A 20,820-nucleotide genomic window follows, 5' to 3' on the forward strand; every position below is an offset into this window, starting at 1 on the left:
GATAAAAGAGGATGTAAGACCGGGTGGTGGTTGTGGTACACACTTTTAATCCCTGCACTTAGAAGGCAGAGACAGGCAGATCTCTGTGAGTTCAAGGCCAGCCTGGTGTACAGAGTGAGCTCCAGGGCAGTCAGGAGTATACAGAGAAACCCTGTCTCAGAAAACTAAAATCAAAACCAAACAAAACAAACAAAAACAAAATAAACTATTTTGCCATTCAATATTAAATCATTAGAGAATCTTAGCAATATCTACAGTTCCTCTGACTTCTACTTCATTCAAAAGATTTATACATAATATAAATACAAAAATATACTATATAAGTATATATCACTACAAAATGTAATTCTGAGTGAATATAGATAAAGAGAGATCTCATAAAAACTCATATAAAATAAACTGAAACATAATAGAGAACTATGCTAAATGCTTAAAAACCTTAATGAAGTAAACAGGCAGTAAACTAATAAGGATAATCCGTTCTAATACTAAATAGCAGTGATCTTGCAGAAATAATCTCAGTCTTCTCATCTATAACACAATATACAATATACACAGGAAGAATAAAAATCTTTCAAGTCTCTTCAACTTCCAACAGATAAAACTAGTCCTAAAAAAACTGGCCCTTGTTTTTAGTAGGAATAAGAATAACTTTGCATAACCTGAATTTTCTCAATACTCACAAAAAAACTGATTTAAATAAAATTTAAGTAGCATGCATGGTTTTTTATATCGCGCGCGCGCGCGTGTGTGTGTGTGTGTGTGTGTGTGTGTGTGTGTGTGTGTGTAAGAGAAAAAGAGAGAGATCATGTACAAACTAACCCTACCCAATTTAGACAGTTAAAGCAAGATATATATATTGGTATTTACATAACCACTGGGTTTTCACAATAAAGCCACCATGAAAGATAACGGTATAGCCATTGAAAATGAGTCAGTTCTGCTTCAAATAAATGGAACCAAAGGGAAAGACTACCTTTATAAAGGCAATCCTTTCTATCTAGATTTCTTCTATTTCTGTTTTTATTCCTTTAATATTACCAGCTGTCCAGACACTGTTGAGGTAGGAATACTTCCTAAATCTAAAGTAATGGTTAACATACTACAAAGAAAAATTACTATTTATAGTACTTACCTACAAAGTAATTAAAACAATATACTGAAGACAGTGTGAATCCTAACTGTGCCCTATCATGTTGATGTAATAAATACCAGTTCTGAGTACTAATTCTATTCAATTAACTACTATAACCTTAACCATGAAATTTAAAAGATGATTGCTTCTGGACAGTGATGGTGCACGCCTTTAATCCCAGCACTCAGGAGGCAGAGGCAGGGAGATCCCTTTAGTGCAAGGTCAGCCTGGTCTACAAAATGAATTCAAGGACAGCTAAAGCTGTTACACAGAGGAACACCATCTCAAAAAACAAAACAAAACAAAAACTTAAAAATATGGCTGTCACTGATATTCTTCTATAATTAAATATAGTATGGCAAAGTAATTAAAACCTTTTTAAATATTTTCATACATAAATTATATTCTTTCCTTCCCAGGTACTTGGGAAGCACTAACTCTAAGCTCAGTAACTGCTAAAAATCTGAACAGTAGCCTTCCCAATACTCTAATGGCCACAGAAGAGCCAAAGGCTCAAGAACATTCTTATTCCTCCCAACAACCTAAACCACAAGAATAAGTCACTAGGAATAAAAACTGAATCATCAAAATGGGAATTTAACCCCCACACTGAAAAAAATAAATTCTCCCCAATTCTGTCTAAATTACACTGTTTCATAGGTGAAATGACATATTTATTAATATGGTGACAAAAATGTTGAGATAACCCTTCTATGGTTGGATATAGGACTCATCTACTAATATCAGGACTAAATGAATCTTCTTTTCTCACTGTCCTTTACATCTCATATCCCCAAGCAAATGCTGTTTATTCTACTCTCATCAATCCTAATTATCCATTATCCTATTACAGATCCATATTAAAGTATTATACATTAATACTCTAATCTATAGTATAAACTTTTTAATGATCTTGAATCTTGATGTACATAAAAAATTGTATAATCTTTTTCTTAACTTTAAAATAAGAGCTCATAAAAGAAGGCATACCTGTCTTAATTTCTTACACTGTCCTATACATCTTCATGAAAAGAATTTGCTATTTGAGGAATGGTTTTACTTTGGTAAGCAGGCCCTCATTATGAAGCCCAGTCTGATCTCAAACTCTCAATCTTCCTGACTCCACTTCACAAGTGCCAGGATCACAGGCATGTATGCAGCACTAAACGTGGCCCACTAACTCCTTTTTTTTAAAAAAAATCAAGACTTGGAGAAAGTCTGACTGAAGATGTTATTTTTCCATAGAAACCTTAATGTATAGCAACAATATACTGTGATTAAAATATCATAGATTGGGCTAAAGATGTGACTCAGCATGATGCTTGGCTAGCGTGCCCTAGGTTTATTGAGTAGAAATGCATAAAAATGAGCATGGTAGTATATGCCTGCAACCCAAAAACTTGAGAAGGCAGGGGTTGCATGAGTTCAAGGTCATCTTAGGCTATGTGTAGCCTAACTTTTGGAGTCTATATAACTCAATAGCAAATACTAGTATGCATAAGGTCCTGTGTTAATCCAAGAACATCAAGAAAAAGCCATACTATTAGCAAAACCCCAATACTCATAATCTCAACCAAACAAAAATTATTAAGAATATGAAAAGCTACACATTAACAAATGCAGAAACTGGCTCCTATGTAAAATAGTATCTATATAGTCAAAAGTTTTATCCAAACTTTTATACTAAATCAAGTTTCATAATCTAACAGGATCTAACAAGAAATTGTGTGTATGTTAAAATAAAGCCAAGCAGATCTACAGGCAATTTAAGGGCTTATTTTTATTCAGACACCTCAAGGAACCATTACTTTATATAAAAACAGATACAGGCATAGTGGTGTGTACCTTTAATCCCAACACTTGCAAGGCAGAGGTGAATGGATCTTTCTCGATCTCTCTCTCTCTCTCTCTCTCTCTCTCTCTCTCTCTCTCTCTCTCTCTCTCTCTCTCCCTCCCTCCCTCCCTCCCTCCCTCCCTCCCTCCCTCCCTCCCTCCCCTGTTGGTTATAGGCCAACCACAGCTACATAGTGAGACCCTTTCACAAAAATTCACCCACATCTACATGTGTGCATATAATATGACTCTTACAGAGACAGGAGAAAGAGTCACTGTATAACCCAGAGAGACCTAGATCTCATTATATAGCTCAGGCTAGCCTTGAACTTGATATCCAGGCATGGTAGCATACATTTTACTCCCAGTAAAAAGGAAATACTGCAAGAGCTACTATTTCCCACCAAAAGAAGAAACTAAGAAAAAAAAGGGATAATTACAATAAAAGCAAACTAAAGGGTATAGGTAGTGATTCTTAGATGTTTATTTTATAGGTATTAGTGCTCTATGTGCATGTATGTATATCTGTGCACCATGTGCATGCCTAGTGCCCAGTGGTGTCCCTGGAACCAGAATGATACAAGAAGACTATGTGAGTACTGGGAAATGAACCTGGTAGCTCTGCACGCAACAAGTTCTCTTACCTACTAGCTATCTCTTCAGCCTCAAGAGTATAGGTAATTTTAAAGACAGGATAGGGAAATGGGTGAGTTATCAAGCATTCATACATTTTTAGACCAATATGTATATAACTTGTTTCTGAAACGAATGACATGTCTTACCCTCATTTGATTTAAAAACAAATCTTGATGTGACAACCTAAATACTTATGTATGGTATAATTCCTTATTAACAAAAAGATTTGACATTTTTAATAATCTTGATATTCTCCCTCAAAGCAACTAGTACTATGTGGTGATTTGAAAAAGAATAGCCCCCATAGGCTCATATGCTTGGTACCCAGTTACTGATTATTTTAGAAGGTTTAAGAAATGTAGCCTAATTGAAGAAGATGTGTCATTTGAGAAGTGGGCTTTGAAGTTCCAAAAGCCCACAACAGAAGTCTCTCCTCTCTCTACCCACTGCCTACAGATCAGAATGTAAAGTTCTCAGCTACTGCTACAGTGTCATGCCAGTCTGCTTCGCACCATGATGATCATGGACCAACCCTCTAAAACTGCTAAGCAAGCGCCCCAATTAAATGCTTTCTTTCTAAGAATCATGGTGTCTCTTTCATAACGGTCATGGTGTTCTCCACAGCCACTAAGGCACACTACAATACCAAAAATGGACTCAAAACTTCCCATCAAAAAATTATAGTAGAGGCTGGAGAGATTTCTCAGTAGTTAAAAGCATGCAGTGCTCATGCAGTGTTCACTTCCCAGTAACTCCAGCTCCAGGGAATCTGACGCTGTCTTCTGGCTTTGACAGGCAACTGCATATACATACACATACCCACATATAGACACATGCACATACACATAACTGAAAATAAAATAAATATTTGCAAAGTGATAGTATAATGTACCATATGTAAATTTTAAAAATAGATCCAAAATATTACAGAAGTCCTAAAAAAATTCAATGACTACCAATTAAAATAAACTTCGAAAACATACACGCTAACTTATATATTAAGAACAAGGAGAAGTAATTTAATCAAAATTATCATTTCAATTTTGTGAGAAAAGACAAATCCTTAAACATTACAACAATACAAAGTACTTACTGTAGTAGATTAAAATCAGTTGGTATTTCTGGAGCTGCTATCATTTCTTTATCATCTTCTGGAACACCCCAATGTCAGAAATATATTCATATATTTATGTGAGTTAAATGACGGTGTGCTTCCTCTCAGAAAGACGGTTCCTTTAAAGAGGAGAAAATATTCATTATAAATACACCACAAACATCAAGAAATATTCACTCAAAAGCTAAATTCCCCAATGTCTCTTAATGTGTTTTAGTAAATAAGTATTTTGTTCTCTTCCATTTGGCTAGATGTTAAGAACTCTTACAGAGCTACAGTAATAACACAACAAAGATGATTGTATCATACAGTTTTGTTTAAAATATCTCATGACTCCTAGCCTTGTGATTGTTCTCTGTGTGTTCCTCTCTCTCCATCCATTAATCTACCCATGTATATACAAACTTGTTTTTATGTGTATTCTCATGTGTATATATACATACAACATGAAGCACACATAAACATCATGCATATACAAATAAATACATATTAAAAAGGAATAGAATATTGCTCTTACTAAAGTCGAAGTCCCTAAAAAAAGTTTAAATCATAATATAATAAATATGCCTAAATCTTTTTATCTTTTTACTGATGGTATTCAGACATGGCTAAAGGAGCATTTAAAAACATATTAAGATATAATTTGAAAAGAATAAGTTTTTCTACCCTTGATACAGCAAAAGTTTTGGTTTACTAATAAACAGCTATTGTGTTAATACCATGTTCTGTTGAAAAGAGTAAAAAAATGTAAAAATGATTTTGATCTGTTCCCCTCTTGATGCATACACAAACAGTGTGAATAACATTGGTCAGCATGCTTGAGTGTGATTCCCAACACAACAAATAAAAACAAAAGTCACAGAAACACAAGAATGCTACTTGTTGCCAGGCTCACACCTCTAATCACAGAACTTGGGAGGCAGAAGCAGGTGGATATTTGTGAGTTTGAGACCAGTCTGGTCTTCAGAGTGAGTTCCAGGACAATCAGGGTTACACAGAGAAATCATCTCAAAAACACCAAAAGAGAACAAAAAAAAGAGTGAATGCTACTTTTAGTGACATACACCTATAACCCCAGCAGTCATGAGTTTGAGGTCAGCCTAGTCTACATAGCAAGAATGTATCTCAAACAAAAAGATGACACTTTATACCAAATTAAGTATAAATCTGAGCATGAGAAAGGAATTGCTTTCTAACTTTGAAGGTCACAGGTATACCTCCTAAACGAAAAAATGATGTGCTATTGAATGACTAGTATATAACAGAGAGGGAGAGGGCCAAAAGGCTAAAAGCTAATGTCTGAATGTCTTACCATAAAAAAATATAAAATCTTTCTTATTTATTATACGACTATGTGTCACATGTGGAGGTCAGTGGACTTTGTCATGCTGACTCCTTCCATATTTATTTAGGTTCCAGAGATAAAATCCAGGTTGTCAGATTTGAGTAGCAATGTTTATATCTGCTGAGCTATCTAACCGAGCTTGTTTTTTTGTTTTTTTGAGACAGTACCTTACATATCCTATACTAGCTTTGAGGACAACCTTGAACTCTTGATCCTCCTGACTCATTTCCCCAGTACTAGGATTACAGATATACATCAGAACACTTGACCTTTTATAGGTTTCAGTCTTATGTTTCAGTTCTGATTTTGTCTTTAAAAGAGAACCTAAATCTCTGTGAGTTCGAGACCAGCCTGGTCTACAAGAGCTAGTTCCAGGACAGGCTCCAAAACTACAGAGAAACCCTGTCTCGAAAAAAAGAGAGAGAGAGAGAGAGAGAGAGAGAGAGAGAGAGAGAGAGAGAGAGAGAGAGAGAGAGAGAGAGAGAGAGAACCTAAATATTTGGTGGTCGCCTAAAAGTACATGAAGGCCTGTGAGATGATGAAGTAGGTAAAAGCACCTCCCATCAAACCTGATGATCTGAATTCAATTCCTGGAACACACATGAAAAAAAAACTGACTACCTCAAACTGCCCAATGACCTCCATATATGCACCAAGACATGTATACCCACACCAAGACTCAAGTATTCCTACACACACATATAGGTAAGTACATGTAAAAGTAAAAATAATTTTAAAGTAGGTAAAGCTAAATATTATCTTATAAATGCTCAAATACTGGTGAAATTCTAATGACCTTTTCCAATAAAGGAACAAAAGGCTGAGTGTGATGCTACACATTTATACTTCCAGCAATCAGAAAACAAAAGCAAGAGATATTCTAGTTTCAGGATAGTCTGGACTACACTGAGTCCAGTGAGTTCTAGGTCCCTAGTAAGAAAGAAAAAGGTGAGCAGAGAAAAGAAAATAAGATCCAAGAAAAGGAGTAAGTCCATAAGAAACATGAATTGACAAAAAAAAAATGTGTTCAAAGCACTATTTCCTAGCTTATACTATTATCAGGGTGAAATTTAAAAAAAATCTTTACAAGTATTTATACAGCATGAATGGTAGTGTAAGCCTCTAACCACAGAACTGTGGAGTCAAGGCAAGATCAGACGTTCAAGGTCATCAATGGCTACATAAAGTTCAAGACTAACTTGCCTACCTGAAATTGTCTCAGAAAAAAAGAAAAAGAATATTCTGTGGACAGCAACATAACAAATTCACAGTGCGAAATCATTCAGTTTACCTTCTATCTAAAAGGTCCTCATACTCTAAAATTTTAAACTATACCTACTATTAGTATGGTCTTCCTTATACCCTAAATTACTGTTCCCCTCCAGTAATGTAATCCAGCTTTGATTACTGTATCCTAAACAAATGTCTAATAGTCTGTATTTCCAAGGTTTGTCATGTCATCTTCGTCTTCTAATGGCCTATACAATCTTTTAAAAGTTATTTGAAATTTTAAGGGAACTTTAAAGGCTCAGACAAATTATGCCAACACTTCGCGGTAAGATTTTAAAAGTATACGAAAGCCATCTATGCTGTGTCACTGCATCTCTGAGCACTTCCAACAAAAACTGTGGGACCTGAAGTATTGTTCAATGGTAGCACTAAACAGAACAATGATCTTTCTTATGGAACTACCTATACAAGAAATTTCTTAGAGAAATATAAGGATTTCTCTAAGAAAGCATATACCTCTTAAACCTAAAAATGCCGAACTTCATATATTTTGGAAAGCCTAGGATGTATAGTGATACCTTGTTTCAAATACATATAATTATATATATATATATATATATATATATATATATATATATATATATATATATATATATTATACTCGAGAGAGTGTCTCATATATTTGAGACAGGGTCTCACTATATACCCCTGGCTGTCCTGGCATTACGACAGAGAACAAACTAGCCTTGAACTCACAGAGATCCACGTGCTCCTACTCCCCAAGTACTGGGACTAAAGATGTGAGTCACCACTGCCCAGGAGTTTTTGCTATTTTAATCATCTGGCTAACTTATTAGCTAAACAAACAGCATTATAACTTAACAAAAATCACAAAGTTGCTTTGGGATCTAGAAGAGAACACAGTGGGTAAAGTTGCTACTAGAAATGTTTTCCAAACTCAAAGTTTTAGAAATCAAAAAGTTGAGACTGTTTCTTTATTTTAAATGTCTATACCTGCATGTGAATACAATTTGCTTTTTCCCAAAAACTTAGATTACAAAATTTATTAAATAATGCCTTCATTCAAGTCTCGCGGCATAGGTCTATAATCCCAGTACTAAAAGGCGCGAGGCAGGAGGATCCCAAGTTCAAGGACAGTCCAGACTTGACAAACTTAGTGAGAGCCTGTCTTAAAATAAAAAGCAAAGAAGAGGACTGGGGATAGAGCAGAACATTTGCCTAGCAAAGTGTTATGTTCAGTCTTCCATTACACTGCCTCTCCACCAAAAATGTCTTTAAATATATTTAATTACACAATAGAACTTAAGAACATACAATGTTTAAATAAATACATAAAATATTAAAACACTACTGCAGGCTATTAATTTAAAATATATATATGCTCAAAGATCACAAGGTGGAGCTCTCACTCAATATCAAAGAAAAAGTTTGAGGTCTTGATCACATATAGGGATTCTCCGTAACTACTATAAAAGAGATGCCATCCCCACGACTAGGAAAGATAGAACACAGACATGAAGTGCGCATTAAGTCTCCAGGATTATTTTCCTTGAAAGGACCATCAGCATCAACTAGCTTCTGTTTTTTCTTATTAAAAGGTTAACTATAGTTAGTGTATATTCACAGTCTGTTATTCCAACTTAGATTATAAGTTAAATTTAATAACAAAAACATCTTCTGGGACTGGGTTGCACTACAAAACAGAGAACTTGTATTCCATCTGAAGCAACCAACGCACACGGAAGTGACTTTCAGTTCTGAATACATGAAGAAACTTTAGTGAAATAAATAAATGTATAAAAATAATTACATCTTTAGCTACAAAAACTGATTTGTAAAATTCACTTAAATTATACCACAAAATTGAAGCAAGCAAAAAAACTGATATTTTGCGATGCTGTTTAAAAAATAAGAGTAACTTTAATTTTTCCTTTGAGAAGAATAATTGTTGGAAATGACTTTTAATTCAATCGCAAGCAGTCCAAACAGAGTGAACAGAGTCATGACTAACACAGTCACTCAGAATCCATGTATTACTGGGGAATCTGGTAAAGAACACCTAAGCAGCTGATGCATTAATTCTATCACAAAAATTCTTCAGCAGCTAAATGCTGGTGAATTCATGCACACCACGTCGTCATCTTAGTGTTCCTCCCCAAAGTCACACTCTTCTACTCATTAATATCCTATCTAAGATATGCATACACTCTTTCAAAATGCCACTGACATTATAATACAAGCACTGAAAACTACAAATTACTTAAATGTCCAACCATGAATTAAGTGGCTGTACCTCACTGTAAGTAATGAAACATTTAACAATGAAACTACTTATGATTTTGTATCAATGTAAATATTATACATTTAAGAACAATGCACTATAAACTGTATATTAATAGTAACAAAAAAGGAAAAAAGGTGAAAATAGCCAACATCAGACTGAACAACATGTGAGTGGTTTTTCAATTTGTAACTTACAGTCTTATTGTTAGTACAAGAAAAGTTAAATTCTGAAAAGGAATTGTACTCCACAAGGTCCATACAGTGGCACAGCCTGTCATTCTAGTACCGGAGAGACTAAAGCAGAAGAAAGAACACAAGTTTAAGGCCAGCTGGAAAAATTTTAAAGCTGAGGAATTACAAAACTATGCTGCTAAAATATGATTCATTCTAATTTCAGGTCCATAGTAATAAAAAGTTAAGCATATAAAAACTGATTCCCATCATAAACTTTTCTTTCTTATACTTGCAAAGTGTAGATTAGCAGGGAATAGAAACTTTTCTTTTGGTGGTGCTAGTGCTTTAACCTAGGGCACTGTACATGCTATCATAGGCAAGCACTGTACTAAGCTGCTATCTCCAATCCAGGGAACGGAAACTTCCAAACAGATGGACTAACAGGAGCAAAGGAGGTTTCTTCATATTGTGTTGTGGTTGGTTTTTTAACTCTTTTCACTCTTTGGGGAGCCCACCACTCAGCTCTCCAATAAAACACATGGAGGCGTATTATTACTTATAAATGCTTCGCCTTAACTTGGCTTGCTTCTTGACAGCTTTTCTTTTTGTTTTGTTGTTGTTTTTTCGAGATAGGGTTTCTCTGTGGCTTTGGAGCCTATCCTGGAACTAGCTCTTGTAGACCAGGCTGGTCTCGAACTCACAGAGATCCGCCTGCCTCTGCCTCCCGAGTGCTGGGATTAAAGGCGTGCCCCACCACCGCCTGGCTTTCTTTGACAGCTTTTCTTAACTTACCCGACTACCTCTTGCCTCTGGGCTTTTCTCTTTCTCTATTTCTGTATACCTTGCTTTACTTCTTTCTCCATGATTTGCTGTGTAAGCTGGTGGCTGGCCCCTGATGTCCTACTCTCCTTGTTCTCTTGTTTCTCCCTTTCCCCAGATTTCTGCTCCTATTTATATTCTCTGCAGGCCAGCTCCGCCTATCCTTGCTCCTGCCTCAACTATTGGCCATTCAGTTCTTTATTAAAACAATCAAGGGTTTTAGACAGACAAAGAAGCACAGCTTCACAGAGTTAAACAGATGAAGCATAAACAAAAGTCACACACATTAAAATAATATTTCCCAACAGTATTAGCCTAGCTATATTCTGTTCTGTAAATTAATCTGATGTTGATTAAAACAGGAAAAGTTACTACCAATTCTCTGTTAAATGTCATATGGCAGCTTTGAGCATACGGGGTAAGAAATGAAAAGCTAATGATTTAAATTAGATATAACTACATACCTTCAAAAGGAGGAAAATGTACTATCAATTTGATAATTAATGACCTTTAAATTTTATTCATTTCAAAATATTTTTTCTTCCTTCTAGCAGGCTCCCTAGTTTGTGCCAAATTCTTTGAGTAAACAGAATTGCAAAGAATGACAAATTATGCAATGATGGCATGTACTCTAACCAGCAGTAACTTCTGAATCTAGAAGTTTCTTGATACCACATTGTAGCTACCACATACATTATTTGCAAATGCATTTTCTTTTCTACAAAGTGGATCAATCCTAATGAATCCATAAGCTCAAGGCCTAGAGTACAGAAACAGGTAATCTGGAAGTTAAACCTTTTTTTTAATATTTATTTATTTATTATGTATACAATGTTCTGTCTGTGTGTATGCCGGCAGGCCAGAAGAGGTCACCAGACCTCTTTACAGATGGTTGTGAGCCACCATGTGGTTGCTGGGAATTGAACTCAGGACCTTTGGAAGAGCAGGCAATGCTCTTAACCTCTGAGCCATCTCTCCAGCCCCCTGGAAGTTAAACCTTAAAGACCACAAAGAATCAATGACATTTCCTAACTCAAGAATAAACCCCATATCTACTCTTACAATCTTTAAAAATACTAACTAGGAAGTTAAGGCTCCAAAAGAAAAAAGCCTTTCTAAAAGAACTACGTAGACAAACTAAACACACTAAAGGTCCCAAGGCTTCGAAACTAACTTTTATGGGACTGGAAAGAAGATTCAGCAGTTAAGAGAGAGAACTTGCTTTGTTACAATGTCAAAAATCTCACTAAAACATCACATATATCTATCTTTTTAAACTTAGTTAATTTAAGTATGTATCGCATTAACATCATTTCCAACTTGTTAGGACATTCTAAATCAACACCTACAAGTGTGTATTATCGTGGGTATCAACATTTCAATTTGCTAGAACAACAGATATCTAAAGTTATAAACATCATATCTGAAACAAGGTTATTTCAAATTCAGGTGTTAACACTAATAAAGGATATACAATATTATTCAAGCAGAACATGGTATTGCTAGCCAACTTATTTCATGCTAAGTACTACTTGTTCAAAAGTAAATTTCAGGCGCAGGGCAGTGGTGGCACACAGCTTTAATCCCAGCTTAATCTGGCGAGGTAGAGGCATGCAGATCACTGTGAGTTCGAGGCCAGCCTGGTCTGTAAAAGCGAGTTCCAGGATAGGCTCCAAAGCCACAGAGAAACCCTGTCTCAAAAAAATCCAAAAAAGGAGAAGGAGGAAGAAGAGAAGAAAGAAAGAAAGAAAGAAAGAAAGAAAGAAAGAAAGAAAGAAAGAAAGAAAGAAAGAAAATTTCAGGCAACAGTAGATCTGATGGGAAAGTAGATGAAGACAAAGAGTTTTACCCAGATTTCAAGCAAAATCTAAATTCTGATTTTACAGAATATATGCAGTAAAAAGGATGGACTGAAAATTACATTATTTAGTTAGGAAAAATCCAGAATTAAAAAGACAAAATAATATAACAGTCTCTCGCATATGCAGACATGGTTTTAATTATTACATGTGTATAAGTGGGTATGGATAGGTCATGTACTGAGAGAGGATGAGGTTTTAAGGAAGTGGAAGGTTTAATAGACAACGTGATACAAAAAGTGAATAAAAGTAGAGTACTGAAAGTGGAAGGCTACAGATAAGGGACCAGGAGTGGAAATGGAGATGCATTGCCAAAAACAGAGCATGTATAAAAATGTCACAATCAAGTCCATTACCTTGTATGCTAATTCAGAAACAAAGAATTTGTTTCTATTTTACTTATTCCCAATAGATTACATCGAAAGCATCTGCAAGTCTGTAGACTCAATCCCTAGCACCACAAGAAGAAGCTAAAACTGAGGGCCATTTGAAAAGTTGTACAGAAACCTAACACAGTGAAGCTTCTGAAATTATATGTGTATCTGGGACCGAATAGATGGCTCAAAGGTTAAGAGAACTGACCGCTCTTCCAATTCCCAGCAACCACATGGTGTTCACAACCATCAATAATGGGATGCGGTGCCCTCTTCATACATATGCATATATATGAAAGTAATCTAAATGGAATCAGTCACCAAATAACGGAGGACACAAAGCCCCATTTAGACATCTCAGCAAATAAAACCTTCAGAGCCAGGAATGAGTTACATCTATTGATCAAAGGGGCCTATGGAAAGCCCCAAACAACCCAGGCAATTGTCAAGGCTATTAGATTCTCTCCACAAATGATAAGGCCCTACTGCTGAACACAACACTTACATAACTAATTCAACACACGTCAAGCTGGTTGGTGCCTTCCTAGAGCCTTCACCCCTACTGACTGGTACTGGAAGTTCATGGTACTGGAAGTCACTTAGCATGCTATCACAGGAGACAGGTAAATACCAACCCAGTTACCCTTTGATCTACAATGGTGACTAGCCTGCAAGATAATACTGGTGCTGGGGCTGGAGAGATGGCTCAGCAGTTAAGTGCACTGGCTATTCGTCCAAAAAACCCAGGCTTGAATTCCCAGCACCAACATGGCATCTGACAACTGTCTGCAATTACAGTTTCAGGGTATCTGATGTCCTCATACAGACATACATGCAGGCAAAACATTAATGCATATGAAATAATAAATAAATCATAAAAAGATGCACTGGTGCCAACAGTCACACAAACTTTGTGAAACTAACCAACTACTATCTGACTACAACCACTATCTGATTGGATTTAAGTCCCACCCCACGAGATAAAACCTACACCCGACACTGCTCAGAGAGCCAAAAAACCTGAGCCTAGAAGGACCATGCACCTAGGGAAAAACCAAATACTACTACTGTTCTGCTAAAGGAATATAGCAATGAAATGACATTCTATTATACTCAGAGATGCTTCCTCTTGCAGTAAATGGGAACAGAGACCCAAAATTGGAAAATGTGCAGAAAGTGAGAGATCTTTGAACATTAAGTAAGTCCTAAGTGGGATGTCTCCATCAAATCCCTCTCTCCCTCAGAGCTCAGAAAACTCTGCAGAGAGACTGTGAGAGTCATGGGGGGACACCAAAGAAACAAGGTCTTCTAACTACAACTTAACTGATGAACATATGAAATCACAGTGACTCGTGGAAGCATGCAGCCAGATGGGGTCCCAGAACTGAGAGGAAAAATAGACACAAGCCCCCACCCCTAACCCAGAAGCTATCCCCAATAGACAACCACTCTCAATGGAAAAATTAGTTTTCTTCAGTAGAATCTCACTGGGTATTCAAATCTTTCTTAAGGATAGATATCACACATGCCCAGAAAAATCAAAGGTATTTTTGAAGGTTTTGTCTTCTAATGCTCTGCCTGGGCTTTTTTCTTAACCTTACAAGTCTTTTGCTTAAATATTATGGTTTCTGCCTTTGGTTTTTATGGGATTTCTGTGCGTGCAAATGTCTCAGCATCTGTATATGCTTCTTGTATTTTTCTTTGGTTCTTTTTTCTGTTAGTTTGTTTGTCCTACTATAGTTTGTACAGACTTGGGTGGGTAAAAAGGTGAGAAAGATTTTGGGGAGTTAGGGGTGGGGAAACTAACCAGAATATATTGTATGAAAAAAATCTATTTTTCAGTAACAAAAAGAAGCTGTCAGTTATTTAGTCAAGGTATTTATGTTAAGTTGGAAGCATAGGCCCCAGCCCCCAGGCCTGAGAGTTGTATTGGTCTGGACTCCAAATCCCAGCATGCCAGGTCCTGAGGGGGGGGTGGTCAGGACCATTCCCACAAGGTATTTAAGTGAACTCCCAAAAGAGGAACACGTGGTCTCTTTCCTCTGCATTAGCAGCCTCCCGAGAGAGAGCACAGGAATCCCATTAAACTTGGATATTTCTTGATTTGGCTTGATTGTGATTTTGCGTCAGCAGAGAGCTCACGTTAGGAAAAACTCCTAACAATTTATAATATTAAATGGGGGCAACAAATACAATGCAATTTTTTTTTTCTGTTTGGCTTGTTGTTGTTGTTGTTAAGACAGGGTTTCTGTCTTAAGAGCCCTGACTGTCCAAGAACTTACAATGTAGACCAGGCTGGCCTTGAATTCAGAGATCCTCTTGCCTCTGCCTCCTGAGTGCTGAAATTAAAGATGTAAACCACCCCCATCCCGTCCAGTTTAAATGTAATTCTTATCAAAATCGGAGCACTGCTTTTTACAAAAACAGAAATAGTTTTCCTAAAATTCACACAGAATTCAAAGTGCCCCAGGCAGTCAAGCCAATTTTTAAAAAGAACAAAGTTATGGGGCTCATAGTGCTTGATTTCAAAAAATGCTAGCAAGTTGGGTGCATAACTATAATCACAACACTCTGAAGCTGAGGCAGGCAGATCCCTGTGAATTTGAAGTCAGCATGATCAACAGAGTCCTGGGACAGACATGGATACAGAGTTGAGACCTTGTCTCAAATATATACTACCAAACACTATGTTTACATGCTGTACAACAGTAACCAAAACTGTGCAATACTGACACAGAAACAGAAATCCATGAAATACAACATAGAACCTAAAAATAAACACTCATATATATGACATAAAATTATCTTCCGCAAAAGTAAGGGAGTCAACAAATAGTACTTGCAAACCAAGAACCATATGCAAAAGAAGCCAGTTGGAAACTTACTCATTCAACAAAAATCAACTCAGAATGGAACACCTACTGAGACTGAAAATGCAAAATTCTTCTAGAAAACAAAGAGAACGTTTCACGACATTGCAACTAGAATTATTTTTAGTGATGCTAAAGTCAACAAAAAAATTAAACAAGAACTTTCTTAAAATTAAAACTTTTGTGCAACCAGAGTGAAAAGCCCATCTATAGAATAGAAGAAATTACAAATCATGATTTTAATAAAGGGGTAATCTCCAGAATATATAAATAATCCTGCTACTTAATAATACAAAACAGGACTCAAGTTTGAAAATTTGGTAGACTTCTAAATAGATATTTCTAAAAAGATAATAAGGATATGCAAAATTGCTGAAATCACTAATCACCAAATTAAAGAAAAACTAGAATGAGGTATAATTTCAAAACAATTAGGACAGCTACTATTTAAAAACAAGGGATGAGGAGACAGCTCAGTCAGTGTCTGCACAAGCGTTAGTATCTAAGCTCAAGTGCCAAAAGCCACATAAAAAGGCTGTGCATGGGTCTGCAGAGAAAGTTGATGACGAAAATACTTGCTCTTGCAGAGAACCTGAGGTCAGTTCCCAGCACCAACATTAGGTGGCTTATAACAGTTTCCAGCTCCAGTTCCAGGATAGCCAACACATTCTTTTGGTCTCTGTGGGTCCTGGCAACACACAGTGCACATACATGCATACTCAGATACACACACACACACACACAATTATTTTAGCTAGGCATGGGGATGGCTGGATGGTTGTACCAGACTAACAACTCCAGTTCTAAAAGAATCAACTCCACAGAAGTCTTCTCTGACCTCTCACAACACATGTTGTGGCACACACAATAATAAATTTTCTAATTTTTAAAAAGTTGGGCATGTGGGTATGCATCTATAATCTCAGTAATGGGAAGCAATGACAAAGACTTCCTGTCGTGTTAACATAGACAACTTGGGGACCCTGTCTCACAAAAAAGAGCACTTGCAGAATAACACCTGAGGCTATCCTCTGCCCTCACTATGTATGTGCACATATGCACTTACATAAATACACACAAAAAATAAACATTTATTAGTAAAGATATGTAGAAGTCAGAAACCCTTGCACTGCTGCAGGAAATGCAAAATGTTGCAACCTGTTAAAAAAAACTATAGAACTTCCTTAGCATTTGAAAACAGCTATCATATGATTCTGTAATCTCACCGAGTACAAACAAAAAGCAGATGCTTGAATAAGTATTTGCACTCACATTCATTGTAACACTACTAGCATTACTCAAGAGGTAACACAAATGTCCTTCCACAGATGAATGGATAAACAAAATCTATATAAATACAACAGATTCTTTAAAAAAGGAACTGTCATAGAACATACAAGCAGAATGAACCCTAAGTAAGTAATTATGTGAAATGACCCAGTCACAAAAAAAAAAATACTGCGTGAGTCCATGCATAAGGTAGTAAAATCCACAGAAACAAAAAGTAGAGTGGCATTTACCAATGATAAAGGAAAAGGAACGGGGAAATTACTTTGTGGGTTTTCAGCTATGGATTACAACATGTAAAATTTTCTGAAAATGTATTTCCTTACAATGCAAATACACTATGCAATACTGTCACAAAGCCACATTAATATAATTCAAAAAAGGTTAATTCATTAAAAAGATATTAAAATATTGTGTGTGCTTAGATTATTTCTTCTAAACCTCACCAGAGACTCTACATTTTATGTTGAAACCCATTCCATTTTCATTGCCTATCTATGCAATTTAGTATATGCAAACAAAGCACTCCCAATTTCAGATTCTAAGATGATTGGACTTTTGAAAACCTTCCTAGAGTATCTAAAATCAAAAGGCTGTCTATTTCTAAGCCACCTAATACAATAATTAAAGCACCTTACAAAACATCCTTAAAAGGACTATCTGTATTCTAAGAAATGAAGCAAATTAAGAACTCAGAAAACATTAAATATTTTACAACACATTATTTAAAATAAATATACAGTAAAACTAATGTGCCTATGCTTTGAATTAACCCAAAAGCACACAGCAGTGAACCCGAAACTACAACCACGGAAAAATTCTCAGTTATCTGATATTATGACATCCTTCAGTGAAAACTGGCTTGTTTGCTAAGTCTTTGGTCAGGAAAAGAACCATCTGAATTAGAAACTCTTCTACAGCAAAACAAGTGTTGTAATGATCCTACTACATGTGCACACACACAGTTGTTAAATAAGGTAACAATATGTATAAAATAAATAAGGTAAAAATACATATAAGCAGATTCTTCCCATGTAAGGATCTCTCATCTTGTTCTAGTCTGTCTGTGGTTCTGACTTTGGTCAAGGTACTCAAAATGCTTTTATCATGATATATAATGCATGATATCATATATATAGTACATGATACACATAATACTTTAATATCTATGTATATAGCTGTATATACATATATAAATATATAGTTTCTAATAGCTATACATAGATGTTAAATATGTATATATATCATTTATATAATACATGATACATATACAATACTTTAATACCTTTTTAATGAATTGACTTTTTGAATTATATTGGCTTTGATCAGTCTTGCATAATTTATTTACATTGTAAGGAAATACGGACAATTTTATGTTGTAATCCATAGCTGAAAACCCATAAAATAACTTCCCCTTTCTCTTTCACCCAATGATAGTGCTTAGCTCTACTGATTAATAATTCTCAATTAAAATAAAAAACAAAAGTTTTTCTTTTCCAACTGCTTCATATAAATTATTCTGTTTACATTTACCAAATATGTCACTTATATATCATTTTCCTGAATATGCTTGATTATGTCTCCACACAGGTTAATTTCATGTAACCTCCTTTGGCTAACCACAACAATTTACTACTTTGTGAATGCTAATCTTGATTGTCAACTTGATTGGACAGAAAAATGTTAAGAAGATTAGCAATCATGCCTCCAGGTGTGTATGTAAGGGCATTCCAGAAAGAATTAAATAGGGAGTGGGGAGGCCCACCGCGAAGCAGGAGGCAACATGCAGACTGCAAGTCCAATAGGAATAAAAGAGGAAGAAGGAAACCCACTAGGAGCAGACATTCTCTCTACCGTGCAGACGGAAGTTTCTGTCCTACCCAGTCCCACAGCCATTTTGTCCCAAATAAACACACAGAAGCTTATACTAATTATTAACCCTTTGGCCTATATTAAGTAGCTCTTATAGCTTAAATTAGCCCATAATTCTTATCTATATTTAGCCATGTGGCTTGGTACCTTTATTCTCATCTTGCTTTCCTCTGCTTCTGAATTGATGACTGACAACTCTGCCTTTCATCTTCCCAGAATTCTCTTAATCTGGTCACTCTACCTATACATCCTAAGTGGCTACTGGCCAATCAGCATTTTATTAAACTAATAGGAGTAACAAATCTTTACAGTGCACAAGAGCATTATCTCTGTTTTCTGGTTGCAATAAGGTAAGCTCCTATGCTTCCTTATGCCCTTCTTACAATTATGTCCTGAAATTTTGGGGAAAAAACTTTCCTCCATTGTTTGTCATATTATTTAGTCACAGAGATGAAAAAGAAACCAACATGTTAGCAACTTCTCCTACATTTCTCTACCAAAATTTACTGAGCAACAAGAAGAATTTATTCACTAGTATGCACATTTTTAACTTAGTTACCAGAAAATCTAGTATTTTATAAGTGATTGCAACTTGTAGATCATGAAATAATTCAGAAATCAATTCTGTAGATTCAACTACTTTCAGGAGTTCTACATATTTATCATTAAAAAAAAAATCAACCTCCTGCAGATCTTCCGCTAGGCGGTCCAACATCTACTACCAAGTTTTCATAAAGCAGTGTTATCAACATACTAACATTCACAAGGGAAAAGGCTGTGAAATAACAATGTGTGTGCATGAATGGAAGTATATGCATTAAATAAAATTCTGAGTGGAGGGTGCTGAGATGGCTCAGTATGGCACCTCCTGCTAAGCCAAAAGACCTGAGTTCAATCCAGATTCTCCAAGACCAACATGATGGAAGGGGAGAGGACCTAGGCCAGCAAACTGTCCTCTTAACCTCCAACAAAGGCCATGGCATACATGGGCATGCAAGAACTTCTACACATGCAATTAATAAAAATTCAATTTAAAACAAATGCTAAATGTTTAGAAATTTAACTCAGCAGTAGTGTAACTTGACTAGAGCCACAAGGCCCTGGGTTTGATAACTCGCACAACCCAGAAGAGACAAATTAAAGAAAGCAAGAGAAGGCTGGGTGCTGGTGGTAGACACCTTCAATACCAGCACTCAGGAGTTATAGGCAGGTGAATCTCTGAGTTTGAGGCCAGCCTGCTCTACACACCAAGTTCCAGGACATCCAAGGGCTCTTAGAGAGAGAAACCTTGTCTCAGAAGAAAAAGAGAGAGAGAGAGAGAGAGAGAGAGAGAGAGACAGAGAGACAGAGAGACAGAGAGACAGAGACAGAGACACAGAGAGAGAAAGAAAGGGAGGGGAGAACACTGGAAGAATTGAATAAGAAAAATTTGACAATGACCTGAAATGACCTGTAGGGAATGATAACATGACTGAAGGGTGCAGTGTCTACTTTTCTGTATAATTTTAAAAGTTTTGAAATAGGCAAACCAATTTTTCCTTCAATAAATGAAACTAAACCATACTTAATCGTGTGTATCAAATTAGATCTTACATGAGAACACAAAGAAAGCACGTATTATATCAAGTGACATTAAATGCACCATTTTTATTCTTGGGGGTATGATTTCTAAGGCCAAAAAATTGAGATTAAATTAAAGCTGGGGATGCAACACATGTAAGGTCTTTCTCTCTCTCTCTCTCTCTCTCTCTCTCTCTCTCTCTCACACACACACACACACACACACACACACACGCACACACACACAGAGGGAAGACTAAGAAGCAGGAAAAAAATTAAGCCTCATACTATAGTTTTAATATTCTCTTCTTCTAACTTTACTTTTATATCATAAGAGAAAATGAATAATTATGGTAATTCAAAGTTTTGAGCTGGGATGTAGCTCCGTGGTAGGATGTTTTCCTAGTC

The 20,820-nt window shown here is 36.1% G+C and overlaps 1 protein-coding gene across 6 annotated transcripts in view; it reads right to left on the reverse strand.

Moving 5' to 3' along the window:
• The window catches only part of Stag2 (STAG2 cohesin complex component), a 124,776-nt gene that overhangs the window by 67,237 nt on the left and 36,719 nt on the right, over positions 1–20,820 (reverse strand). For all 6 annotated transcript variants that reach the window (XM_075958519.1, XM_075958515.1, XM_075958518.1 and 3 more), the window contains exon 2: positions 4,698–4,837. In XM_075958519.1, coding sequence (XP_075814634.1) covers positions 4,698–4,741 — 44 coding nt within the window. In that variant the 5' untranslated portion in view covers positions 4,742–4,837. The remainder of the gene's footprint in view (positions 1–4,697; positions 4,838–20,820) is intronic.

Source organism: Microtus pennsylvanicus, chromosome X (assembly GCF_037038515.1).
Source record: "Microtus pennsylvanicus isolate mMicPen1 chromosome X, mMicPen1.hap1, whole genome shotgun sequence".
NCBI lineage: Eukaryota > Metazoa > Chordata > Mammalia > Rodentia > Cricetidae > Microtus > Microtus pennsylvanicus.